We start from the raw sequence: 24,676 nt of genomic DNA, 5'->3' as shown, positions 1-24,676 counted from the left end.
CTCCCAATCTTTGGATACTGGCTTTGTACCGGGGAGACCTTCACCAACTAGCCCAGGTAGAGATTCTGGAACCTCGTAAACGTTTTTCCAAGTTCAACTTTTTAGGATTGTGTTATTTTCCAACTAAAGTTTGTTGGTTTTTCATCTTGTAATCTCTTGCTCCCTCTGGTGTCTGTCTTCAGAATTGCACGTTCTCTGGTGCTGCAGCTGCAAGTCACCCCTTTGTTCTCAGTGGCTCTCTGGCAAAGCATGACAGCTTCCTCTAAGCACCCGGAGTTAGATGAGATGGGCAACAGTCCCTTGGGCAGCACTATAAAAAGCTGGAATGCTGGCGTGTAAGTTCCATTTCTCCTGGGAGAGAAAATGCAAATTGAGTGATTTTTCTTGATGGTGTCCAGCCACCCTGGCCTGTCTGTGGTACTACAGGCTCTGGTGGTACGGCAAGCTATCCTCCACTCTCATGTGCTTTTAGCAGACCCCAGGCATCCAAAGGATGCCAGTTCTGTCACTATTCTAAGTCAGACAAGATGAAAGAGCCAGAATCTTGGTCACATGCTCCAACCTTCTCCACCTCTCCCCCCCGACCCCGAATCTGTCCCCTTCAACCCTGGGAAAAGCCAGGAGCTGGCGTACTCTCGCCATCATGCTGGGCTGTCATCCTGGGTGGGGTTAAGTGAAATGACTCCTCCTACTCATTTCAATGCGGCTGTTCTTAATTTTGCACTCACCAGGTGGGGATAGTGCAACTTAACTGGTTTCTGGTATCTTGGTCTATAAATTGATGTCTCTGTGGGGTAATGAGGACTGGTACTTCCTATTCTGCCATCTTGCTGATGTCAACCCTCATTTCATATTTTAACCAAAATGGAAACAGATAAAGGTCACAGAATCCAGAATGATTTACCTAACAAAAGGAAACCTTCACGGAGTGCTGGGTGGCGCTTGTGCTACAGATGAGAAAGCCGAGGCACACAGGTCAGTGAAATCGTACGTCCCAAAGATTAGGGGTGAACAGTGACTGGTATGCAGCAGGCACTCGAAAATGAAAACCATTTTTATTATTTTGATTAAAATTCTTCTAAAATGGGGAAACTATCCTGGATTATTGGGGTGGGCCCAATGCAATCACAGGGTGCTTTTATATGTGAGAGATCTGAAGATGCTAAGCTGCTGGCTTTGAAGATAAAAGGGCCCATGAGCCAAAGAATATGGCAGCCTCTAGAAGCTGCTAACAGCAGAACACAAATTCTCCCTAAAGCCTTCCACAGGAGCACTGCCCTGCTATCACCTCGACTTTAGCCTTGTCAGACCCATTTTTGGATTTCTGACTTCCAGAACTCAGAAGTCAGAATTTAAAAGCAAATTTGTGGCTGGGCATAGTGGTGTAATGCCTGTAATCTCAGCACTTTGGGAGGCCACGGCAGGAGGATTGCCTGAGCCCCAGAGTTTGAGACCAGCCTGGGCAACATGGCAAGACCTCGTCTCATTTTACTTAACATACACAATGAAAATTAATTAGTTAATTAATTAAAAAATTAAACTGGTGTGTCACTAAGTTTGTGGTGATTAGAGCCGAACTAGGAAGCTGAGTCTGAAATTAAAAAAAAAATACATTTAAGACAGAATTACTTAGGAAATAAAATTTTATTGTACAAAATTCACATTGGTTGCATATGATGAAAAGCATGGCAAAGAGATCCTTAATCTTTTCCTTTGACATTTACGGTGAAGGTAATTTCCTAATATGTTCTCGGATCATATGATTTTTTGTCTAGAATGTTTAACAGTTGTGTTGGTAGTAAGTGTTCTGGGTATAAAATGGACAACAGATCAAAAAAGTGCCGGGGGAAGACCACTGCCAAAGAGTAATCGCCAAGAACTTGGTATTTTCCACCGTGAGGTAGATGCTGTGGGGTCATCGCTCTGTAATTGAAGAACAAAATATTTTTATCTTTAAACTTTTACCACCAGATCTCCTTTTAAAGTGAATTATAAAACTCTCCTTTTGTGTTCCTTTTGGTTGACACTTTTATAGCCCGGTTTTATTGTTAAGGAAAAATAAAGTCTGTCTTCATGTCAACTGAAGATAAATTTCTTTAAGTTCCAAATTATAAAGATATGCCAGAAAGGCTGCAGATGAAGTTTATTATGGAAAATCACATTCAAAAAGAATACGGAGGCCTGGTGCGGTGGCTCAAGCCTGTAATCCCAGCACTTTGGGAGGCCGAGACAGGCGGATCACAAGGTCAGGAGATTGAGACCATCCTGGCTAACATGGTGAAACCCTGTCTCTACTAAAAAAATACAAAAAACGGCCGGGCGCGGTGGCTCAAGCCTGTAATCCCAGCACTTTGGGAGGCCGAGACGGGCGGATCACAAGGTTAGGAAATCGAGACCATCCTGGCCTACACGGTGAAACCCCGTCTCTACTAAAAAATACAAAAAACTAGCTGGGTGAGGTGGCGGGCGCCTGTAGTCCCAGCTACTCGGGAGGCTGAGGCAGGAGAATGGCGGGAACCCGGGAGGCGGAGCTTGCAGTGAGCTGAGATCTGGCCACTGCACTCCAGCCTGGGCGACAGAGCCAGACTCCGTCTCAAAAAAAAAAAAAAAAAAAGAATACGGTATTAAAAAAAAAATCAGTGTCATGTGATTTGTATCAAGTTGTTCTTGGCAAAAGCATGAATTAAAAAGCTAGTTACCCACCTTATAAAGCAGCCTTATGAGGTGTTCTGTTACGCCGAAAGGCTGACTCACCTTCCTGGGTGTAATGCTCTCATTTCATAATAGAGAAAAACATCAACTGTAATATTTATTCAATAGCTACATGTTGCTCATGTAGCAATACTTTTTACTTTCCTAAAAAAATTCCTGAATTCCACAGAAGGTTTGTTTATTATTGCAAGACTATGTCTGGCATAATTAATCTAACATGAATAGTAAGTACAATGAAGAACTAAGGATTTTCCTTTTTGGAAAGTCAGCTTTAATGAAACAACTGTAAATCATAGGTTGGTTAACTGTCCTCTAATTTTCAAAAGTTCAGCTTAAACTAAATTTTATGTAAAGATATGTCTATATTTAATATAAACCTTCACTCATTTGGTCTACTTAGGTAGTATATAAAATGCAAGTTAATGAATACACACAACCAAAGAAGAGGCTTAGGCTATAAGAAAACTTACAAGTGGTTTGATTATCTGAAGCCACTCATTAAGGTACTCAACGAGACCTAATGCATCTGGGATGTTGTCCCCTTCTGAAACAAATTTCAGCAGAACTGCCATTTGGATTTCTTTAGAACAGCTACAAGAAATAAAAATAAGAATCAGTATTTTTTCACAGGTACAAGAGCTGATTCTAGTGTGTCTGTTTTCACAGCTACGATAACCTGCCTGGTTTGGGTAAGGAAAAGATGCCACATTATAAGATAACTTACCATCTCCCTTTGCCCTACATAAAGTTTTCTACTTGTGAGAGCAGGCCTCTGTAACACCCACTGGGGAACACGCATGATCGTGCCTCACCCCACGGCTGCATGAAGAAGCAGCCTTTGTGTCCTTGGCTGCAGCAGATAAGGTATGTTCTGATCTACTCCCCAAACCTGCTTCAGAAGACAGTCATTGTGAGAAGCGCCACAGCAGAGACTGAAAGAAGGTAACACCTGTGACCGTCTAAAGCAGTGAGGGAAACTGTGGAAGAGAATGGAATCATTAAAGGAAAGAAAAGTTCCTACTTCTTCAGAAACGGTGAGTGAGTATTATGTGTTAAGCATTATCTGCAAATGTTATGACCCCTCTAATCATCCTGAGGAAGCTCTAATTAGCTCCATTTTATAAAAGAATCCGTTTGGAATAACGGGAACAAGGACAGGCACCAGCATTCAGATTCTAGCTCTTCAACTTACCAGTTATGTTGGGCAAGTTACCTTAACCAGGGGTGTTCCTCATCTATAAAAGGGGGTAATGGAACCTACTTCACAGGTTGTTGTGAGGTTGAAAGGAGGTAGTGGAGGCAAAATGCCTAGAACAGTGACCACACAGTAAATATGACAGAAGTATTAGCTACTCTTACGAGGTAACAGGTTTAAAGATACTGAATACAGGCCGGGCGCGCTGGCTCATGCCTGTAATTCCAGCATTTTGGGAGGCCGAGGCAGGCAGATCACCTGAGGTCAGGAGTTCAAGACCAGCCTGGCCAACATGGTGAAACCCCGTCTCTACTAAAAATATAAAAATTAGCCGGGCATGGTGGCGTGCACCTGTAGCTACTCAGGAGGCTGAGGCAGGACAACTGCGTGAGACACAAGACTCTGTCTCAAAAGAACAAAAAAACAAAAACAAAACAACAAAAAAAATTGAATATGTAGTTAACATGCCCAAAGTTCTATATCTAGTAAGTGGCAGAGACGGGACATGAACTTAGGTCTCTCTAACTCCAAAACATAGTCTCCTATCACACTATAAACACCTCAAGCTAGTGATGAGATGGAGATATACCAATGCAAAAAGTTTCCTGCTTGCCAATAAACGCAAAAATTATTCCTAACACCCTAAAACCAAGAACTGTGAGAAAAATGCCAAAACTTGAAAGCACGAGACTGACAAAGAGAGCTACAGAAGTAAAAGCGAGCAGAGTTCTAAGGAAGGGATGGAAGACACTGAGGAGACTCTGATGTGTACATTCGGAAGTCGCAGATGATGCCAGGCTAACTTACCACGGTATCTGTCTCTAAAAACTACAAAGTAGAAATTGTTAGCCCCACTCACACTAGCCCAGTACTTGGTTCTCAAATACCTGAGGGGCTCTCAATCTTTGTATGGAACCACCATGAGTTCTGATGGCTCAGAAAATTCCAGTTCCTAAATGCCTCTGCTGTGACGGCCTTAGGCAAGGCGCTCGCCTGGAGAAGGCTGGCGCCCAGGCTGTGCCTGCATTTTCATGGCTCTAACTTGGAAAGTGTAGGGGTGTGCTCTTCACTTATCTTGCCTCTTACTCGTTTGTAACACACTGTGGGATAGTCATTTGAATGTTACCCCCTGGTCTTCTGTTAAAAAGAAAGGCAGAGGATGACTATTTTATTCCTTTTTTATTTGGAACTATTTTATTCTGGTTGATACAACTGAGTATTTTAAATATTGTTTCTTTAGGGTAAAATCTGCATTTCCCGAATGTCGATGCTGAGTAGGTCTAACTTTTATAGCATTTTCTGTTTATCACTGCTAACTTTGTGGGCAAGCTTACAGCTATCCAGAAGCTGCTCTTTGCCTGGCCTCAGTTTCACGCTATACCCATGGCTTAGAATTCAGAAAAAGACCCAAGGAGACAGACCCCCGGACTCTAATGAGCACCACCCCTGCCCTCTGATTCTCTGCCCTGTATTTCAAGTTGCCTCAGCCTCCCTGTCATCTTAACTCATTTCCTCCACTCAGCAAGACCACTGTGCTCTGCTTGGGTTCCGCTCCCTGTGCTGCATCCAGAAAGTATCTCCAAGCACAAAGCTGGGCAACTGTAGACTTAAAATTTGCCTTCTCTTAGGGATGACAGCTGTGTGCTGCCTGTAGTCCAATGTCTAGAAAACAGTTGTTTCATAAATTCTGTCAGGTTCCAGTGTTTTTTTACGGCAGGAGGGCGAGTCTGATATCAGTTACTCTGTCATGGTCAGAAGCAAAAGTTTAGGAGGAGTGATTTGTAAAGTAAGTGCATCAAAGTATAGAAGAGGTGGAGTGCAGACGGGCAACTTCCTTGTCTAGAAGACAGGGACAGGCAAGGCTGCAGACAGGAGGTGAAGGGTGAGTTGACTCTTAGAAAGGAGGTAGGTGTGGCGGTGGCTCAGGCCTGTAATCCCAGCACTTTGGGAGGCCAAGGTGGGCGGATCACGAGGTCAGAAGATCGAGACCATCCTGGCTAACACAGTGAAACCCCGTCTCTACTAAAAATACAAAAAAAAACTAGCCAGGTGTGGTGGCGGGCGCCTGTAGTCCCAGCTACTCGGGAGGCTGAGGCCGGAGAATGGTGTGAACCTGGAAGGCGGAGCTTGCAGTGAGCCGAGATCACACTACTGCACTCCAGCCTGGGTGACAGAGCGAGACTCTGTCTCAAAAAAAATAAAATAAATAAAATAAATAAAAAATAGAAAGGAGGTAAGTGTTTGTGAGGGGGACAAGAGAGGAACAGGGAACAAAAACACAAGGTAAATGAGGAAATACTGAGATGAGTGAAAATGAAAACACAGCATGTCAAATCATAGGGCATGCAGTGAACGCAGTGCTAAGAGGAAATGTACAGCTGTAAACACATTCAGTAAAAAAGAAAAAAACTTTTAAATCAATAACCTAAGTTTACACCTGGGGAAAGAGAAAAAAAGAGCAAACCAAATCCAAAGCTAGCAGAAGAAAATAAAGATTAGATAAGAGAGAAATAATAGAGAATAACAGAATAATAGAGAATAGGAAAACAATAATCAGCAAAATCAAAACTGGTTCTTCAAATAAAAACAAAACGGACAAATCTTTAGCTAGCTTGACTAAGGAAAAAAAAGGAAAGACTCAAATTATTAAAGTAAGAAATGAAAATGGGAACATCAACACCAATTTTACAGAAGTAAAGTTGGGAGTTATTATTTACAGGTCCAGATTTTAAAATTTAATATGATAGCAAAAGTTCTAGAAGTACACAGTGCTGATGGACGCAGATGCTGTGAATGACTTCACGGCACTTGATTGTACAAATATAGTTAACATGTATGATAAATGTATGTAAATTTTGCAGGATGTGTATTTTACCACAATTTTAAAAAGTGTGCCTGTAGAGCTTGCAAAGAATAAGTATCAGAATCCCTAAAAAGTTACACAAAATAAAGCATTAAATATGGCTTTTTAGAAACCAGTTCTTCTATAACCAAGTTTAAATCTTTTCCCTAAATGCCAGAGCTCTAAAATAGTACCGGTTTTATAAATACGTTTTCAGAGTTTCAGTAAGTAATCCAATACATTCCCTGACTTAATTTCATTGTTTTTTTCTTTGTTTGTTTGAGACGGAGTCTTACTCTGTCACCCAGACTAAAGTGCAGTGGCACGATCTCGGCTCACTGCATTACTTTCATTTTTAAGTAAAGTGGGAAACAAATGAACAGGCAAAGAAACTCACCTTTCATCATAGAGTGTTTTTGTGATACCTCCTCCCGGAATGCGGATACAAAACTCGGAATCATCTATTTCAGGAATGCACCGACTTTTTTCCATTTCTTGCCAGTTAAGGCTCTTTATTTTATTTTGAACACTTCTTTGCATGGAAGGTGTAAGCAGGTACCGGAAGGGAGTACTAGAAATAATCATATAGTTAACTTTTTAAAAACTCACAAATACAAATTCTAAGGCAAACATCGGTTTTTTAGCTAAAATTCTCTTGGTCTCCATATATTCTGCTGCACAGGCAAAACACAAGTTTCAGCAGACTTAAGTAAAAAATATTGCTGATTTGCTACTTACTTACTTACTTACTTACTTGGGAGACAATATAAAAAGATAGAAACACTTAGGCAAGCCCATTGCAAAAATTTCCCACAGCATTGCTTCCTTCTGCCATGAACCCTGTAATGTCTTTTGTGAAAGTTCTAGAAATTAGCTCATTTTGAAAGGTAACTCTTGGCTTATTGGTATTTTTTCATCCTGATTTTATAGGTGTATAAGTGATAAAAGTTATGATCTACACCATCTAAAACGGTTACAGTGAAGATTGCGCCACTGCACTCGGTGACAGAGCGAGACTCCATCCCAAAAATAATAAAAAAGAAATGATCTAAAAGCTACATCTTGGGTCTGGGTGTGGTGGCTCACGCCTGTAATTCCAGCACTTTGGGAGACAAATCACCTGAGGTCAGGAGTTCGAGACCAACCTGGCCAATATAGTGAAACCCCGTCTCTACTAAACATACAAAAAATGAGCCAGGCATGGTGGCGGCACCTGTAATCCCAGGTACTCGGGAGGCTGAGGCAGGAGAATCGCTTGAACCCAGGAGGTGGAGGTTGCAGTGAGCTGAGATCGCGCCACTGCACTCCTGCCTGGGTGACAGGACAAGACTCCATCTCAAAAATAAATAAAAGCTACATCTTGGAGTGTAAGTATTCTATATGATATGTTATCAACTTTATGTGATAATGATAGCTTATAGTTCTATTTCTGAGATACTCTGTCTTACATTTAAGAACTCACTCTGACATGCCAGGGAGCTACACTTTAGGCAAGTGGATTTCTGCAAATACAAATGGTTGCATGTGGCCAGGTGCGGGGGGCTCACGCATGCAATCCCAATACTTTGGGAGGCTGAGGCAGGCAGACTGCTTGAGCCTGGGCAACACAGCGAGACCCTGTCTCCACAAAAAGTAAATGTTTTTAAAAAAATGATTGCATATATGGAAATAACTGAAAATATTAATCTTTCAAAAGTTATCAACCAATAAATCTCGAGAACCTTTTCTGCTCATTCTCTTAAATTAGCTGAGCTGTGATGTTGCCATGCGTGTGACAGGAAACACTAAAAACCTGGTTCCCAACCTCTCCCTCTCTCCACGATGTTTTCCCAATGCCCCAACTCTACTAAGCTCACAGGAACTGAAAAGATCTGCCTAGCTGCACTCCCTCCCATCTCCTGACCTTCTCCTCCCCCCCTTTCTAAACTCCAGTGAGAAGAGGTAAGGATCTACGTGGCTTTTAAAGTTCATTTTAACCTTTTAACAGAGAAATTATCATAGTATAAACCATACCAAAAATAACTTTCCAGAGGCAGGAACATACCTGCGAAGCTGCAGGTCATTGCGCTGATAGGAATGGCTGCTCGAAAGAACAATGACTCTGGCACAGCCGCTGCTTTTCACCCAGGAAAGCAGTTTTTCACAGAATGGCTTTGATTTATACTTTGCACACCATTGAGAGAATAAAATCTAAAAGTTAGTCTTAGAGCATACCAACATTCTGTATACTATCTCAACTTTATGCAATAACGATATATAATTTATATATACTGAAATTACTTTCAGATCCACTTACTGTGCTTAAACCGAAAGTGAATGATAAACAGCAATGAATTATCTAATGCATCTTTATAATTAAGAAACCAATGGCTGTGCATGGTGGCTCACGCCTGCAGTCCCAGCACTTTGGGAGGCAGGCGGATCACCTGAGGTCAAGAGTTCAAGACCAGCCTGGCCAACATGACACAACCCCATCTCTACGAAAAATACAAAAGTTAGCTGGGCATGGTGGTGGGCACTTGTAATCCCAGCTACTCAGGAGGCTGAGACAGGAGAATCACTTGAACCCGGGAGGTGAAGGCTGCAGTGAGCCGAGATTGTGCCGTTGCACTCCAGCCTGGGCAACCGAGTGAGACTCTCTCTCAAAACAAAAGAGAAAAAAAAAAAAAAAAAAAAAAAAAGAAAATCAATCAATGAGTCATGAGGAATCCAGATTTCAAAAGTATTCTATTGTAATGGACAAAGAAAACTTCCCAGTTCTACTTAAGTAATCTGTTGTTACCTAATAACCAATACATGGCCATCTGTGAAGGGATCTTGCCAGAAATTTATGACCCAAATCTGGTCACATGGAAACAATCAGATGAATGGAGAACGCTCCACATCTGGCCCCGATTCCTCAAAGAGGTCCATATTGTAAAGAAAGAAAGCGGGGTAGGCCAGTTTTACTCTGAAGGATAACAACTAAAAAGATGTAACAATCAAATTACAGCCTGTGAACCATGAATGGATCCAGAACTGAAGGATATTTTGGGAACAGCTATGGAAATCTGAGTATGTTGGATGATACTCCTGAATAAATTCATTAAAACGCTGGTTTTCTTGGGGGTGGTAATGGTGTCCTTGTTCTTGAAAGATGTGTGCGGAAGTATGTAGGGGTGACACATGATGATGCTGCTAGCCTACTTCTGGATTGTTTCGAAGAAGGAAACTGTGTGTACACACCTAGCGAGAGATCAAGCAGGTATGGCAAGACGTTCACAGCTGGTAAATCTGTAATGTGGGTTATAAAATTTCAGGGGGAGCCCACTTTATGAAAATTTTTCAAAGACTGCTCATAAAATAACTATTCAATAAAATTTAAAACGCAGGTAAGAAATGCAGGCTAACTTTTAAAATAAGAAGGTCGTCTAGTATAGCGGTTACGAGAGGCAGGCTCTGGGCCAGGCATGGTGGCTCGCTCCTATAATCCCAACACTGGGAGGCCGAGGTGGGCAGATCACCTGAAGTCAAGAGTTCAAGACCAGCCTGGCCAACATGGTGAAACCCTATCTTTACTAAAAATGCAAAAATTAGCCAGGTGCAGTGACACATGCTTGTAATCCCAGCTGCTCGGGAGGCTGAGGCAGGATAATCATTTGAACCTGGGAGGCAGAGGTTGCAGTGAGCTGAGATCACGCCATTGCATTTGCTGAAGCATGAACTGCTTGAGCTCAGGAGTTCAAGACCACCCTGGGCAAGATGGTGAAACCCCATCTCTACAAAAAATACAAAAATTAGCCGGGTGTGGTGGTGCATGCCTGTAATCCCAGCTACTTGGGAGGCTGAGGTTGGAGAATGGCTGGAGCCTGGGAGGCAGAGGTTGAGCCTGGGAGGCAGAGGTTGCAGTGAGCCAAGATCACGCCGCTGCACTCTAGCCTGGGTGTCAGAGCAAGAGAGACCCTGTTTCAAGGGAAAAAAAAGGAAGAAAGGATTGTTTAAGAGGGCCTTTCTGATGAGGAAACATTTAAGAAAACACTAAAGGAGGCAAACCATTTGAGTCTCCAAGAAAATGAATTCTGGCAGAGAAATGAGTGGAAAGACTGAGGATGAGCTTAATGTCTAACAACACAGGGAAGCCAGTGTGGCTGCAGGTCAGGCTCCGCGGAGCAGCAGTCTGGCAGAGCTCCCTGGGAGCGTGACTCTTGTTCTGCTGGCTGTTTGCCATAAGGGGCTCCTGAGAACTCGGAACGTGAGTAGTGACTGAGGAACTGAATTTTAAATTTAATTTGATGAATTAAACTGTAAATAGTTACATGTGGCTAGTGGCTACTGTATTAGCACAGATATAGAGCCTCATAGGCCACACAATAAGGGCTGTGAATTTGAAACCATCCCCAAAGAGTTAACGAAACCAATGAATAACAGAAATTCTTGAGTTTGGGCTGGGCGTGGCTTACACCTGTAATCCCAGCACTCGAAAGGCCAAGGCGGGTGGATCACTTCAGGCCAGGAGTTGGAGACCAGCCTGGCCAACATGGCAAAACCCTGTCTCTACTAAAAATACAAAAATGAACCAGTATGGTGGCTCATGTCTGTAATCCCAGAGGCTGAGGCGGGAGGATCACTTGAACCCAGGATGGCAGAGGCTGCAGTGAGTTGAGATCACATCAGTGCACTTAAGCCTGGGCAACAGAGGAGACTGTCTCAAAAAAAAAAAAAAAAAAATTATTGAGTTTGCAGGGTAGCAGATAAGAAACTACTTGCTAAAATACTGAAACTTCCTTCCCTTATGGGATAAAAGAACCAGCTGAAATTGGTTGGAACCAATACGGCCAAGTTGAGTCTGCAGAGAACAAGCTTGCTGGTGTCGCAAGCTGACTCTCCATCGCCACGTTTCATACTCACTCCCCTGAACTGGCACATGGGCCCTATGAGTTAGCATGAAAAGATAACTATGCATGCCCAAGGACTTACCAGATCTACCCTTTCCTTCCATCGCTCACCTACAAATCTCAGAATCCACCCTCTGAACCTTTTCTACTAAGAACACTGCCTTGAAGCCAGCACAGGGAGGCAGATTTGAGCTCGACTCCTGTCTCCTTGGGAGTCAATATGCAATATAAAGCCTTTCTTTTCTCAAAAACCTGCTGTCACAGTGCATCAGGAAGCAAGCTCCTGCGCCTGGATCACAATTTTGAGTGAGAGGAAAAGCTACTGGAGGGTTTTGAAGAGAGGAGTGATGCGGTGTAGGCTTAGAGGATCGTCAGTGCTGCCATTTGCGAGAGGTAGACTGGGCAAGAGTAGAGTCAGGGGCATGAAGACGACAGTGGTTTGGACTCAGTGGTAGCAGTGTAGAAGGAAAGAAGTCGGATTCAGAGTATTTTATGACATATATATAATCTGACATATAATTTGATATATACATAGTTTATATGTAGATGCCACCAGCTGAAATGTAATACAAATGGAATAAACCTCTAATATTAATATGCTAACATTTTTTCACCAGTGTTATCCGAACTGAAAATATGTGACACACAAGATAAAAGTCCTACTTCCTTTCTATATAATCATGAAAGACAGTAACACATCTGAAATATTGTAAGATTATTTCTCTATAGAATCAGATCTTAACTGTACATACGGTAAAAACAGTAATTTCTGAATCTTAATTCCTAATGTTACTTATTTTCTCATTACACTTTAATAAACAAAAAGGCAAACTACAACATACTAACCTTAATAAAAATGGATCTTAACTGAAGAGCCACCAGCTTTCTTGAAGGCAATGAATATACTATAAAAACAAGAAAATGAAATCATATGATAGTGAAGTTATGCAAGTTGAAATTATTATGATAAAAAAATTGAATTATAATACCTTTTGCATTTAAATATTTTCAATAATTAAAATACGGAACATATATGTCATCTGGTTAAAATAAGACCATTTAGAAATACCTTAAAATGAGCCAGTGGGCTTTATTCTATGGAACAATTCATTTCTGAAAGGTTAACTCTAAGAAAGTATCAAAAATTATTTTTTCTGACTTTAACTGTAAAACCAGAGAAGTATTCTCCTGAAAATTTCTGGTATCATGACAACTGAAATCATCCTTAAGAAAACTGAACTTTTTGGCTTTTGATATTCTTCCCTCTTGTCTCCAGAGAACAGCAACACTCATTGGGATGAACAGAAGAAACAGTAAAAGGTAGGAGTATGTTAGCCATGTAATAAAATCCTGAAATACGTACATGTGTGTTCCTTAGAACTTTTTAAAGGATCTGAAATAACAGAAAACATCATGTGAGTCAATGTGTTTGCATTTTTTTCCGGGAAAAGGATCCATAGCTTTCATGAGATTCTACAAGGGGCCCACTCTAGAGAGGCTTAAGGCTTCCCTGCCCAACTTCACTTCTAAGAATGACAAACAGCCGGGCACAGTGGCTCACGCCTGTAATCCCAGCACTTTGGGAGGCTGAGACGGGCGGATCACAAGGTCAGGAGATCGAGATCATCCTGGCTAACACAGTGAAACCCCATCTCTACTAAAAAATAAAAAAATTAGCTGGGCGTGATGGCGGGCGCCTGTAGTCCCAGCTACTCAGGAGGCTGTGGCAGGAGAAGGGCTGAACCCGGGGGGCGGAGCTTGCAGTGAGGTGAGATCCGGCCACTGCACTCCAGCCTGGGCGACAGAGCGAGACTCCGTCTCAAAAAAAAGGAATGAGAAGCTCCTGTCTGAGTCAGGTACAAAATAGTCTCTAAGGACACAGGATTACTATTGCACTAAGGGGTAAGTGTTGGTTACTATAAACAGATTGCAAATAATGGCAAATCCTTTGGTGGATCAGGTCTTTACTATTACGGGTCTTTCGGAGATTGTCTCCTATGGCTGGCATGATGTGGTGTGACATCATGAAGGTATGTCCATGGAGGGAGGTATGCTGAACTCAGCAAATCTACCAAGCACCAGGTATATTCAGTCCAAAGGAAGTTTAGGAATTAGGGAAAGGGGTATAAATTTAGGGAAAAGAGACTAAGGCACAGATTACTCAGCCTCTAACCTATCTGTGACAAACACATGCAGTCTAATTCAACAGACCTAGGTTTGAAAAGAATGTATCTGTAGGGGGTGGGCAGGCTAAGCTTTTTAAAATGTAAGCTACCACTTCTTCGGTAATAGCAATACTCTCCTCATCAATGTATCATACAATTTTTTTTTTTTTTTTTTTTGGAGACAGAGTCTTGCTCTCTCACCCAGGCAGGAGTGCAGTGGTGCAATCTCGACTCACTGCAACTTCTGCCTCCCAGGTTCAAGTGATTCTCGTGCCTCAGCCTCCCAAGTAGCTGGGATTACAGGAGCACACCACCATGCCCGGCTAATTTTGTTTGTTTTTTAAGACAGAGTCTCGCTCTGCCGCCTAGACTGGAGTGCAATGGTGTGATTTCGGCTCACTGCAGCCGCCACTTCCTGGGTTCAAGCGATTCTCCTGTCTCAGCCTCCTGAGTAGCTGGGATTTCAGGCGCACACTGCCATGATGGGCTAATTTTTTGTATTTTAGTAGAGACGGAGTTTCACTGTGTTACCCAGGCTGGTCTTGAACTCCTGAGCTCAGGCAATCTACCCGTCTCGGCCTCCCAAAGTGCTAGGATTACAAGCGTGGGACCGTGCCCGGCCTATGTAATTCTTTTTGTTGTTAGGTTCCTGTTTCCTAGTACTTTTTTCTTCTGATGTGATACACTATGAAAACAACAACCCCTTTTATGTATTCTGCCCCAAAACATTAACCTTTAATCAAGCCTTTAGAGCTAACTCCAGTTACAGAAAATACAGGGGCTAGAACAAGCCAAATGACAGCACGACGTAATCAGACAAATCAGAAGGTGGGACATTGTATAAAACAATACACCCAGTCTTTTCTTCAATAAATCGGTTTGTGATGGAAAAAAAGGGACTGCTCTAGAGTAAAAGAGATTTCAAGGGCACAGCACGACCATCGGATATGTGAGGGGTCTTCACAAAGTTCATAGAAAATGTGTACTTATGAAAACATTTTGCACCAATTAAACTTGTGCTGACTTGCTGTAACACACAAGAGAAGGCTCTGGTCTGAGGCAGTAACAAGGATAAGACATGAAGTGCCCCTATCAGAGCAGCATGAATTCTGCTTCAACTGAAGCAAGAACAACATCCAATTTATGGTGAAGCTGGGGTAGATAAATGGTGAAATCACTGATGCTTTAAAAAAGTTTATGAGGGGCCAGACGCGGTGGCTCACGCCTGTAATCCCAGCACTTTGGGAAGCCGAGGTGGGCGGATCATGAGGTCAGGAGATGGAGACCATCCTGGCTAACATGGTGAAACCCCGCCTCTACTAAAAAATACAAAAAATTAGCCAGACGAGGTGGCGGCACCTGTAGTCCCGGCTACTCGGGAGGCTGAGGCAGGAGAATGGCAGGAACCTGGGAGGCAGAGCTTGCAGTGAACTGAGATCCGGCCACTGCACTCCAGCCTGGGCGACAGAGCGAGACTCCGTCTCAAAAAAATAAAAAAAAAATTCATGAGGGCTGGGGGCGGTGGCTCATACCTGTAATTCCAGCACTTTGGGAGGCCGAGACGGGTGAATTGCCTGAGGTCAGGAGTTCAGGACCAGCCTGGACATGGTGAAACCCTGTCTCTACTAAAAATGCAAAAATTAGGCCAGGAGCGGTGGCTCACACCTGTAATCCCAGCACTCTGGAAGGCCAAGGTGGCTGGATCACCTGAGGTCAGGAGTTCAACACCAGCCTGACTAGCATGGTGAAACCCTGTCTTTACTAAAAACACAAAATATCAGCTGGGCATGGTGGCACGTGCCTGTAATTCCAGCTTCTCCGGAGGCTGAGGCAGAAGAATCGCTTGAACTCGGGAGGCAGAGGTTGCAGTGAACCGAATTCATGGCATTGCACTCCAGACTGGGCAACAAGAGCAAAACTCTATGCCAAAAAAAAAAAAAAACAAAACAAAAATTACTGGACGTGGTGGTGAGTGCCTACAATCACAGCTTCTTGGAAGGCTGAGGCAGAAGAATCTCTTGAACCCAGGAGGCGGAGGTTGCAGTGAGTCAAGATCGCGCCACCGCACTCCAGTCTGTGTGATGGAGCGAGACTCCCATCTCAAAAATAAAATAGGCCGGGCACGGTGGCTCACGCCTGTAATCCCAGCACTTTGGGACGCCGAGGCAGGTGGATCACAAGGTCAGGAGACTGAGACCATCCTGGCTAACACGAAGAAACCTCATCTCTACTAAAAATACAAAAAATTAGCTGGGTGTGGCGGTACATGCGTCTGTAATCCTAGCTACTCAGGAGGCTGAGGCAGGAGAATTGCTTGAACCTGGGAGGTGGAGGTTGTAGTGGGCCAAGATCGTGCCATTGCACTCCAGCCTGGGCAACAGAGCGAGACTCTGTCTCAAAAAAAAAAAAAACAAAAAGAAAAAACAAAATAAATAAAATAAAATAAAAAAGTTTATGGGGGCCAGGCGCAGTTGCTCCTCACACCTGTAATCCCAGCACTTTGGGAGCCCAAGGCAGGCAGATCACCTGAGATCAGGAGTTTGAGACCAGCCTGGCCAACACGGTGAAACCCCGTCTCTACTAAAAATACAAAAATCAGCTGGGTGTGGCGGCAGGCACCTGTAATCCCAACTACTTGGGAGGCTGAGGCAGGAGAATCCCTTGAACCCAGGAGGCAGAGGCTGCAGTGAGCTGAGACTGTACCAGTGCACTCCAGCCTGAGCATCCAGAGTGAGACTCCTTCTCGGGGGGGAAAAAAAAAAAAACCCCAACTCCACTAAAAATACAAAAATTAGCCGGGCATACTGGTAGGCTCCTGTAATCCCAGCTACTCAGGAGGGTGAAGCAAGAGAATTGCTTTAACCTGGGAGGCAAAGGTAGAAGTGAGCTGAGGTCATGCCATTGCACTCCAGCCTGGGTGACAAGAGCAAAACTCTGTCTCAAAAAAAAAAGATTTATGGGGACAATGCCCCAAAGAAATTAGCAGTTTACAAATGGGTAACTCATCTTAAGAAGGGACGAGATAATGTTAAAGATGAAGCCCACAGCAGCAGACTATCTACCTCAATTTGAGGAAAAATTCATCCTATTTGTGCCGGAATTGAAGAGGACTGACGATTAACAGCAGAAACAACCTTCAACACCGCGGACACCTCAATTGGTTCAGCTCACACAATTCTGACTGAACAGTTAAAGTTGAGCAAACTTCCCACTCGATGAGCACCAAAACCATGTGTCCCGTCAGCTAAGACAAGAGCACAGCTTCCAATGGCAATTTTAAACAAGAGATATCAAGATCCTGAAATATTTAAGGAACTGTAGCTGATGAGACGTGGCTTTACCAGTATAATCCTGACAAAAAAGCACAATCAAAGCAATGGCTACCAAGGCAGAAGTGATTCAGCCAAACAAAAGTGGACCAGTCAAGAGTAAAAGTCATAGCAACAGTTTTCTGGGACGCTCCAGGCGTTCTGCTTGTTGACTTTCTGGGGGGCCAAAGAATGATAACATCTGCTTACCATGAGGGCATTTTGAGAAAGTCAACCAAAGCTTTCTCAGAAAAGCAACTGGAAAAGATTCACCAGAGAGTCCTTGTCCATCAGAAAAATGCTGCTGCTCATTCCTCCCATCAAACAAGGGCACTTTTGTCAAAGTTTCAATGGGAAATCATTAGGCCTCCACCTTGTCCTGATTTGGCTGCTTCTGACTTCTTTTGTTTCCTAGTCTTAAAAAATCTGCAAAGAGCACCATTTTTCTTCAATTAATAATGTAAAAAAGACTGCACTGACATGGTTTAATTCCCAGGCCCCTCAGTTCTTTAGGGATGGACTACATGGCTGCTATCATGGCTTACAAAAGTGTCTTGAACTTGACGAAGCTGATGTTCAGAAATAAAGTTTATATTTTCTGTTTTTATCTTTTTGTTCATTTTCTCACAAACTTTTTGAAGTCTCCTCATACTATAGGTGCTGGTTTGGACAACTAAACTTTGGGCAACATTTTGGGGTACACTGGGCCAATTTTAATATGGGTAAGATATAGGGAGATATTAATAAATAATTTTGTTACAGTTCCTCATATATAAAACTATCTTACAAAATAGTTGTAAGGCCATATGCAGTGGCTCATGCCTGTAATCCCAGCACTTTGGGAGGCCGAGGCGGGCAGATCACCTGAGATCGGGAGTTCGAGACCAGCCTGACAAACATGGAGAAACCCTGTCTTTACTAAAAATAAAAAATTGGCCGGGCATGGTGGCGCATGCCTGTAATCCTAGCTATTGGGGAGGCTGAGGCAGGAGAATCGCTTGAACCCAGGAGACAGAGGTGGCGGTGAGCCGAGATTGTGCCATTGCACTCCAGCCTGGGGAACAAGAACAAAACTCCGTCTCAAAAAAAAAAAAAAAAAGTTGTAAGGATTAAATGAAATACACGTAAATGCGGCCGGGCGCAGCGGCTCATGCCTGTAATCCCAGCACTTTAGGTGGCCAAGGCAGGCAGATCACCTGATTTCGGGAGTTCGAGACCAGCCTGACCAACATGGAGAAACCCCATCTCTACTAAAAACACACAACTAGCTGGGTGTGGCGGCGCATGCCTGTGATCCCAGCTACTCGGGAGGCTGATGCAGGAGAACTGCTTGAACCTGGAAGGCAGAGGTTGCGGTGAGCTGAGATTGCGCCACTGCACTCCAGCCTGGGCAACAAGAGCAAAACTCCATTTCAAAAAAAAAAAAAAAGTACATGGCATTTAGTTCACAGTAATACTTAATCAAAGATAGCTGTTATCACTAGCAGAAAGTATACAAATTCCAGGGGCTTTCGTTTTTTAAGACAGGGTCTCACTTTGTCACCCAGGCTGGAGTGTAGTGGCATCATCATGACTCACTGTAGCCACAACCTCCCAGGCTCAAACAGTCCTCCCAAGTCAGCCTCCTAAGAGGATGGGACTACAGGTTGGCTAATTTTTTACTTTTTCTTTTTGTAAAGATGGGGTCTCATTTTGTTGCCCAGGCTGGTCTCAAACTCTTGGGCTCAAGTGTTTCTCCTACCTCAGCCTCTCAAAGTGTTGGGATTACAGATGTGCACCAATGCACCCGGTCATGAATTCTGGTTTTAACCATTTACAGTCATTTATCCTGAGGCAGTAACTAAAATTTAGTCTTGTGTTGACAAAGCCATCTGTCCTGTAGGAAATTCGATAATAAGGTCATTCCTTAAATGTACATTTCATTATCGTAAGCTAAGAATGATGATATGGTTAATAAGACACAAAAACCAAAATGCTTCTTCATTTGTCTTTCAATTCACCAAAGGCCTTTCGTGCTCTTCTATCCCTCTGGATTTGACCTTAAAATGGTAAACAGAGAACTGAAAGGTCACCAGAACAGTTAGCCATCAAAGGCAGTCACTGGTGCTCCCGTGCTTCACGATCTACAGGAGCTCTTCTCTTACTCACCAGGTGCTGTGCTGCATTATAACCAATGTTCCCTGATTCATCGAGCCTGATAGTCCAATGAGGAATTACAAAGATTTTCAGTATGGGAAAAGCCTACACCTATTAGTGGCATCAGGCAAGTCAACGTCTTTGAGCCTTATCTGCACCATATGATTATGGATCCTATACTGGAAGAGGATGACCAGGAGGATGAGGCTTAGTTGACATACCATATATTAAACCTACAGGACTGAGTCCAATGCAATCTTCTTTTTGCCTTTCCATATCATTAGTGATGGTTACACATACCAGTAAGAACAGGAAATAAAACTGAGGATAGAAGGAAAGAAATCCATGTTGAAAAAAAAGGAAATTTTAAATTCTATAAAAGATACAAGTATGGGGCGGGCACAGTGGCTCACGCCTGTAATCCCAGCACTTTGGGAGGCCGAGGTGGGTGGATCACAATGTCAAGATATTGAAACCATCCTGGCTAACATGGTGAAACCCCATCTCTACTAAAAAAATATAAAAAATTAGCCGGCCACGGTGGCAGGCACTTGTAGTCCCAGCTACTCGTGAGGCTGAGGCAGGAGAATGGCGTGAATCTGGGGGGCGGAGCTTGCAGTGAGCCAAGATCACACCACTGCACTCCAGTCTGGGTGACAGAGCAAGACTTCCTCTTAAAAAAAAAAAAAAAAAGACACAAGTATTATCTTACTCTCAACCTTCGTAAGAGTTGCCATTTACAAGAGTCTAACAACTAAAACCAGGATGTAAAAGAATAGGACAATGTGACTGGATTGTGAATTCTACACACAGTTGGCACTAAGTAAACATTTGCTACAAAACAATTATCAATAAAGTCTATTTCTAATTTAAAACAATTCTACCTTGTAGCGGAACAGTACAAGGTAAAGTCTTACATACCTTCAGCATTTATACTAAGTTCTGTTGAATTTCCTTCTGCCGTTGCATATGGATTGTTTCCAACCATTGGCACAAGACAATCAGTATAGAAGTAACCAATCTTAGACATATTCAGTGTAGAAATAATTAGATCCATTGCAAGCTGGCCAACATTTCCAACAGATACTGCTGGCTGAAATTATAAAAGATATGTTCAGTAAGTCACCAAAATTAGCAGCACTTTATTTTATTTTTTGAGACAGAGTCTGCCTCTGTCTCCTAGGCTGGAGTGCAGTGGTGCCATCTCGGCTCACTGCAGCCTCCTCCTCCCAGCTTGAAGCAATTCTCCTGCCTCAGCCTCCCGAGTAGCTGGGATTACAGGTGCGCACCACTACACCCAGCTAATTTGTGTATTTTTAGTAGAGACGGGGTTTCACCATGTTGGCCAGGCTGGTCCGAAACTCCTGACCTCAGGTGATCCGCCCGCCTCAGCCTCCCAAAGTGCTGGGATTACAGGCGTGAGCCAACACACCTGGTCGCAGCACTTCAAAAAGTTCAGACAGAAAATAATAGTCATAGTATTAGTACTGAAAGCGTCATAGCATCATGGCTAGATATTGATTTTCATTAACTACAACTGCTGGGGCCTCCTCCACCTTTGAGACTATTGATTTAACAAATACTTATTGAACGCCTACTATGCGTCAATTGCTGCTCTAGGCACTGGGAATGCAGCAAAATAAACCAACAAAAGTCCATGCCGTCATGGAACTTCCATTCGAGCCAGAGTGGTTTACCTGTAGTAAAACGAACAGTAAAATATACAGTGGTAAGTGCTACGGAGGAAAATAAAGTGTGAGGATGTGTGTACATGGCTGATTTCAATTTTAAGTAGCGAGATCGAGGAAAGACTCACCCGAGGTGACAAAGGACTAGAAAAGGTAAAGGAGACAGCCCTACAGAGAAATGGGAAAGACCATTCCAGGCAGGGGGAAAGCAAGTGTAAAGACTACGAGGTGTGAATCTTCTTACCACTTGCTTTATCAGTGCCTCTTCACGCGTTCCCAAAGGCTGAAGTGACCTTTTCACGCTAAACACACAAACTCTCTTTTTCCCATCACGTAAAATAATAAAGCTGCCAAATCCCTACCTACATCCCACAACACGTAGGAGCTCCACAAACTAATGGATGTCTCCACATGGTTAGGTCACAGGAAACTCACATTCTGCAAGTCCAAAACTATAAACTTTTGCCCAAATTTGTCCCCGTATTGGGGCCCGTGCCAGAGGTGGTGGAGAATGAACAGACACAAGAGACAAAGACAAAAAGAAAACATGGCGGCCACGCCTAGAGCCTCCGCCTCACTTTATTTATACTCCATAAACCCCACGTCAGCAGAAATAACACAATGCAAAACAAACTTTCTGCACCCAGATGTAACCTTCTGCTTAGTTGCTTGTCTCTAAACTTTTTCTTATTGGTCCGCCTTCTTGGCGCCTACTAGAGTTCATTAAAAGTTCAACTAGAGATAGTGTCCTTGACTACTGGAGTTCATTAAAAGTGCAACTAGCTAGAGATACTGTCCTTGAGCCTTATTTATTCTTAGCATATTATTTTCAATGGCCCCTGCACCCCGTATTTTGTATTTCAGAAAAGTGCGCTGGGCATGGTGTCTCATGCCTGTAATCCCAGCACTTTGGGAGGCTGAGGCAGGCGGATCACCTGAGGTCAGGAGTTCAAGACCAGCCTGGCCTACATGGTAAAACCCTGTCTCTACTAAAAATACAAAATTAGCCAGGTGTGGTGGCGCACACCTGTAATCCCAGCTACTCAGGAGGCTGAGACAGGAGAATCACTTGAACCCAGGAGGTGGAGGTTGCAGTGAGCCAAGATCGCACCATGGCACTCCAGCCTAGGCAAAAAAGAGCAAAACTCCGTCTCAAAAAAAAAAAAAAAAAAAGGTCAACATTATTCACTCTACCTAAACTTCTTCCTATTCCCTTACCAACTACATCTAATACACGCCTAATTTTTATTGAGGTTATCCCCAAAGTATCCTTTTAATGTAGCTCCTCCTTCGCATTCTTCCAACAATTCCTTCTGTTCTCTGTCCTTCCGGGTGTTCCCTCAGCATGTTCTCCACTTCTCACTGCTGTCACCTACCAATTGCCTAGTCACCTCCTGTAATTCCCTTCTCAACAATTTTGACACTTGGGTTAAACTCTGTACCATCCTTCTCTTCCTCACTACTGTATTATGTCCGTCAGCACGTAAACGAGAAGATCTTGACCCCACATAGCCCTCTAGCTCAGCCTCATTTCTTGTGTCTCTACACAGCAAAAATTCTCCAAGTCGCCTACAAAAACATAAGCAAAAACTTTATCTCTTATTAAAAAAATTTTTTTTCTGAGACAGGGTCTCACTCTGTCATCCAGGCTGGAGTGCAGTGGCATGATTTCAGCTCACTGCAGCCTCTGTCTCCTGGGCTCAAGTGATCCTCCCACCTCAGCTTCCTGAGTAGCTGAGATACAAGTGCAGGCCACTACACCTGGCTAATTTTTATTATTATTATTTTTTTGTAGAGATGAGGTATCACTATGTTGCTCAGGCCGGTCTTGAACTCCTGAGCTCAAGAGATTCTCCTGTACTTGGCCTTCCAAAGTGCTGGGATTACAGGCGTAAGCCATCATGCCTGTCTCTGAATTAATGACTGGATATATATATATATTGTACAACCCAAATCTTTACTTGTTTTCTGCCATTCATTCAACCCACTCCAATATGGCTTTTCTCTTCACCACTTCACTGGTAACTGTCCAGATGACCACCATTAACATGTTGCTAAATCCAAACATAAGCTTTCTTCACCTTACACACCTCTGGGCTACTTCTGACATGGCCACTCCCTCCTTTTTGAAACACTCTTCTCTGGGGCTGTGTGTTTTACACGTAGTGAATAAGAATGACATTTCCAGCTCTCTCCAGCCTTACACCACTCCAAATAGTGCATTTTCCAGTGGTGCCTTCTGGGTTCACAGGGCCTACAGCTTATTCTCTTTCTTTTTTTTTTTTGACACGGAGTCTTGCTGTGTCTCCTGGGCTGGAGTGCAGTGGCCGGATCTCAGCTCACTGCAAGCTCCGCCTCCCGGGTTCCCGCCATTCTCCTGCCTCAGCCTCCCGGGTAGCTGGGACTACAGGCGCCGCCACCACGCCCGGCTAGTTTTTTTTTGTATTTTTTAGTAGAGACGGGGTTTCACCGTGTTAGCCAGGATGGTCTCGATCTCCTGACCTCATGATCCGCCCGTCTCGGCCTCTCAAAGTGCTGAGATTACAGGCGTGAGCCACCGCGCCCGGCCTGCTTATTCTCTCTCAATGTGTCATTCCAAATTCTTGGCAGTCTTCAAGTCCCCCATGCTTGCGTGACTCTGTTACAGACATCTATCTTTCTGAAACGCCTACTTTCCAAACCTACTCCCAGCCCACAGCCCCTCCATCTCTTACTTACTACCTTCTCTATAAGCCTTTCTTAACAAGCCCTCCGTCCCTTCCCTCCCAATTATCTCAGGGCCTTTCCACATCCTTTCAAACTTGTATCCTGGCATTTATTGCTCTTATTAATTACACATGTTGCCAACTCCATTGTAAATTCCTTGAAGGCACGCACCTAGTCTTATTCTAATACTCGCACATCACAGACTTTATTAAAACAATGAACGAATCTGAAGAGCGACAGAACTGCTAACTACCGGCAAGAGTCGACGTTTATGGCCCTATCAGTAGTTCTCCGGTTAACAACGATAGTATGCCAGCTTAAGACTGACTCTAAAACCACTCGCAAAAAGACTTTCTAGGGTAAAACTGAAGGATGCCCCGCACAACGTAAGTACTGTGTATCTAGAATGTACGAACACATCACGTTTTACAGGAAACAGAGACTACAAACTGTAGACTTGACTGCGTTTGGTTTTAGGGCCGACAAAGGTTCTATTTGGACGTCTGCCTCCGGCTACAACCTCCCTGCTTTTTCTGGCCGAGAACCTGAAATGGAAACTAGGGCCGTCTTTCCCCCAAGGCACCGCCAAACACCCCGGGTCGGGGCGGCGACCTCGCGAGGCAGCAGCCCCGAGCGCAAGCGGAGACTCACCATGAGGAGGGTGAAGCCGGCAAGGTCGGGGGCCGACTCCCCACAAGGAACGAACATGGTCGCAGTGGGGCGGCCAGCAGGGACTAAGCGTGACACTGGAGAGAACGAGGGCAGCAGGAAGGCGGAAGCCCGAGTCCCCGGGGCCTCGCGGGGCGCAGGCGGGTCCTTCGAGTCCCTGGGCGCCGGGCCCTGAGGGCCTGTCCAGCTAACTGCCGGTTCCGAGGGCAGAAAGAGGCCGCCGGGGGGCCGCGCAGAGGGGCGAGCGGCACTTCCGCAGACCCTAGCAAGCAAGGCGATGGGGTGCGCTGAGGTCTCGGGGTGCGGGGCCAGCGGGGAGGTGGAGCGCCGGGCGGAAACGATCAGGCAGCGTGCGGGCCAGCCCCGAGTCCTGCTTGTCCT

General features: G+C 44.0%; 1 protein-coding gene across 2 annotated transcripts; it reads right to left on the bottom strand.

Annotated features, from left to right (window-relative positions):
* Positions 1 to 1,625: 1,625 nt before the first annotated feature.
* On the bottom strand, positions 1,626 to 24,576 carry PSMG2 (proteasome assembly chaperone 2). Of its 2 annotated transcripts, XM_023228453.1 has the most exons (8): positions 24,278 to 24,576; positions 20,154 to 20,325; positions 12,987 to 13,016; positions 12,470 to 12,528; positions 8,794 to 8,912; positions 7,147 to 7,320; positions 3,183 to 3,303; positions 1,626 to 1,923 (listed from the first exon to the last, which is right to left on the bottom strand). In XM_023228453.1, exons 1-8 carry the CDS (start codon positions 24,332 to 24,334, stop codon positions 1,831 to 1,833), a joined length of 825 nt encoding a protein of 274 aa, XP_023084221.1. In that variant the 5' UTR covers positions 24,335 to 24,576; the 3' UTR covers positions 1,626 to 1,830. The 2 variants fall into 2 exon arrangements, with proteins under 2 accessions (XP_023084221.1, XP_023084222.1); XM_023228454.2 differs by lacking the exon at positions 12,987 to 13,016.
* Between the last annotated feature and the right edge of the window lie 100 nt (positions 24,577 to 24,676).

Source organism: Piliocolobus tephrosceles, chromosome 18 (assembly GCF_002776525.5).
Source record: "Piliocolobus tephrosceles isolate RC106 chromosome 18, ASM277652v3, whole genome shotgun sequence".
NCBI lineage: Eukaryota > Metazoa > Chordata > Mammalia > Primates > Cercopithecidae > Piliocolobus > Piliocolobus tephrosceles.
The sequence above is the reverse complement of the archived record's forward strand: the minus strand, read 5'-3'. Positions and strand labels throughout refer to the sequence as shown.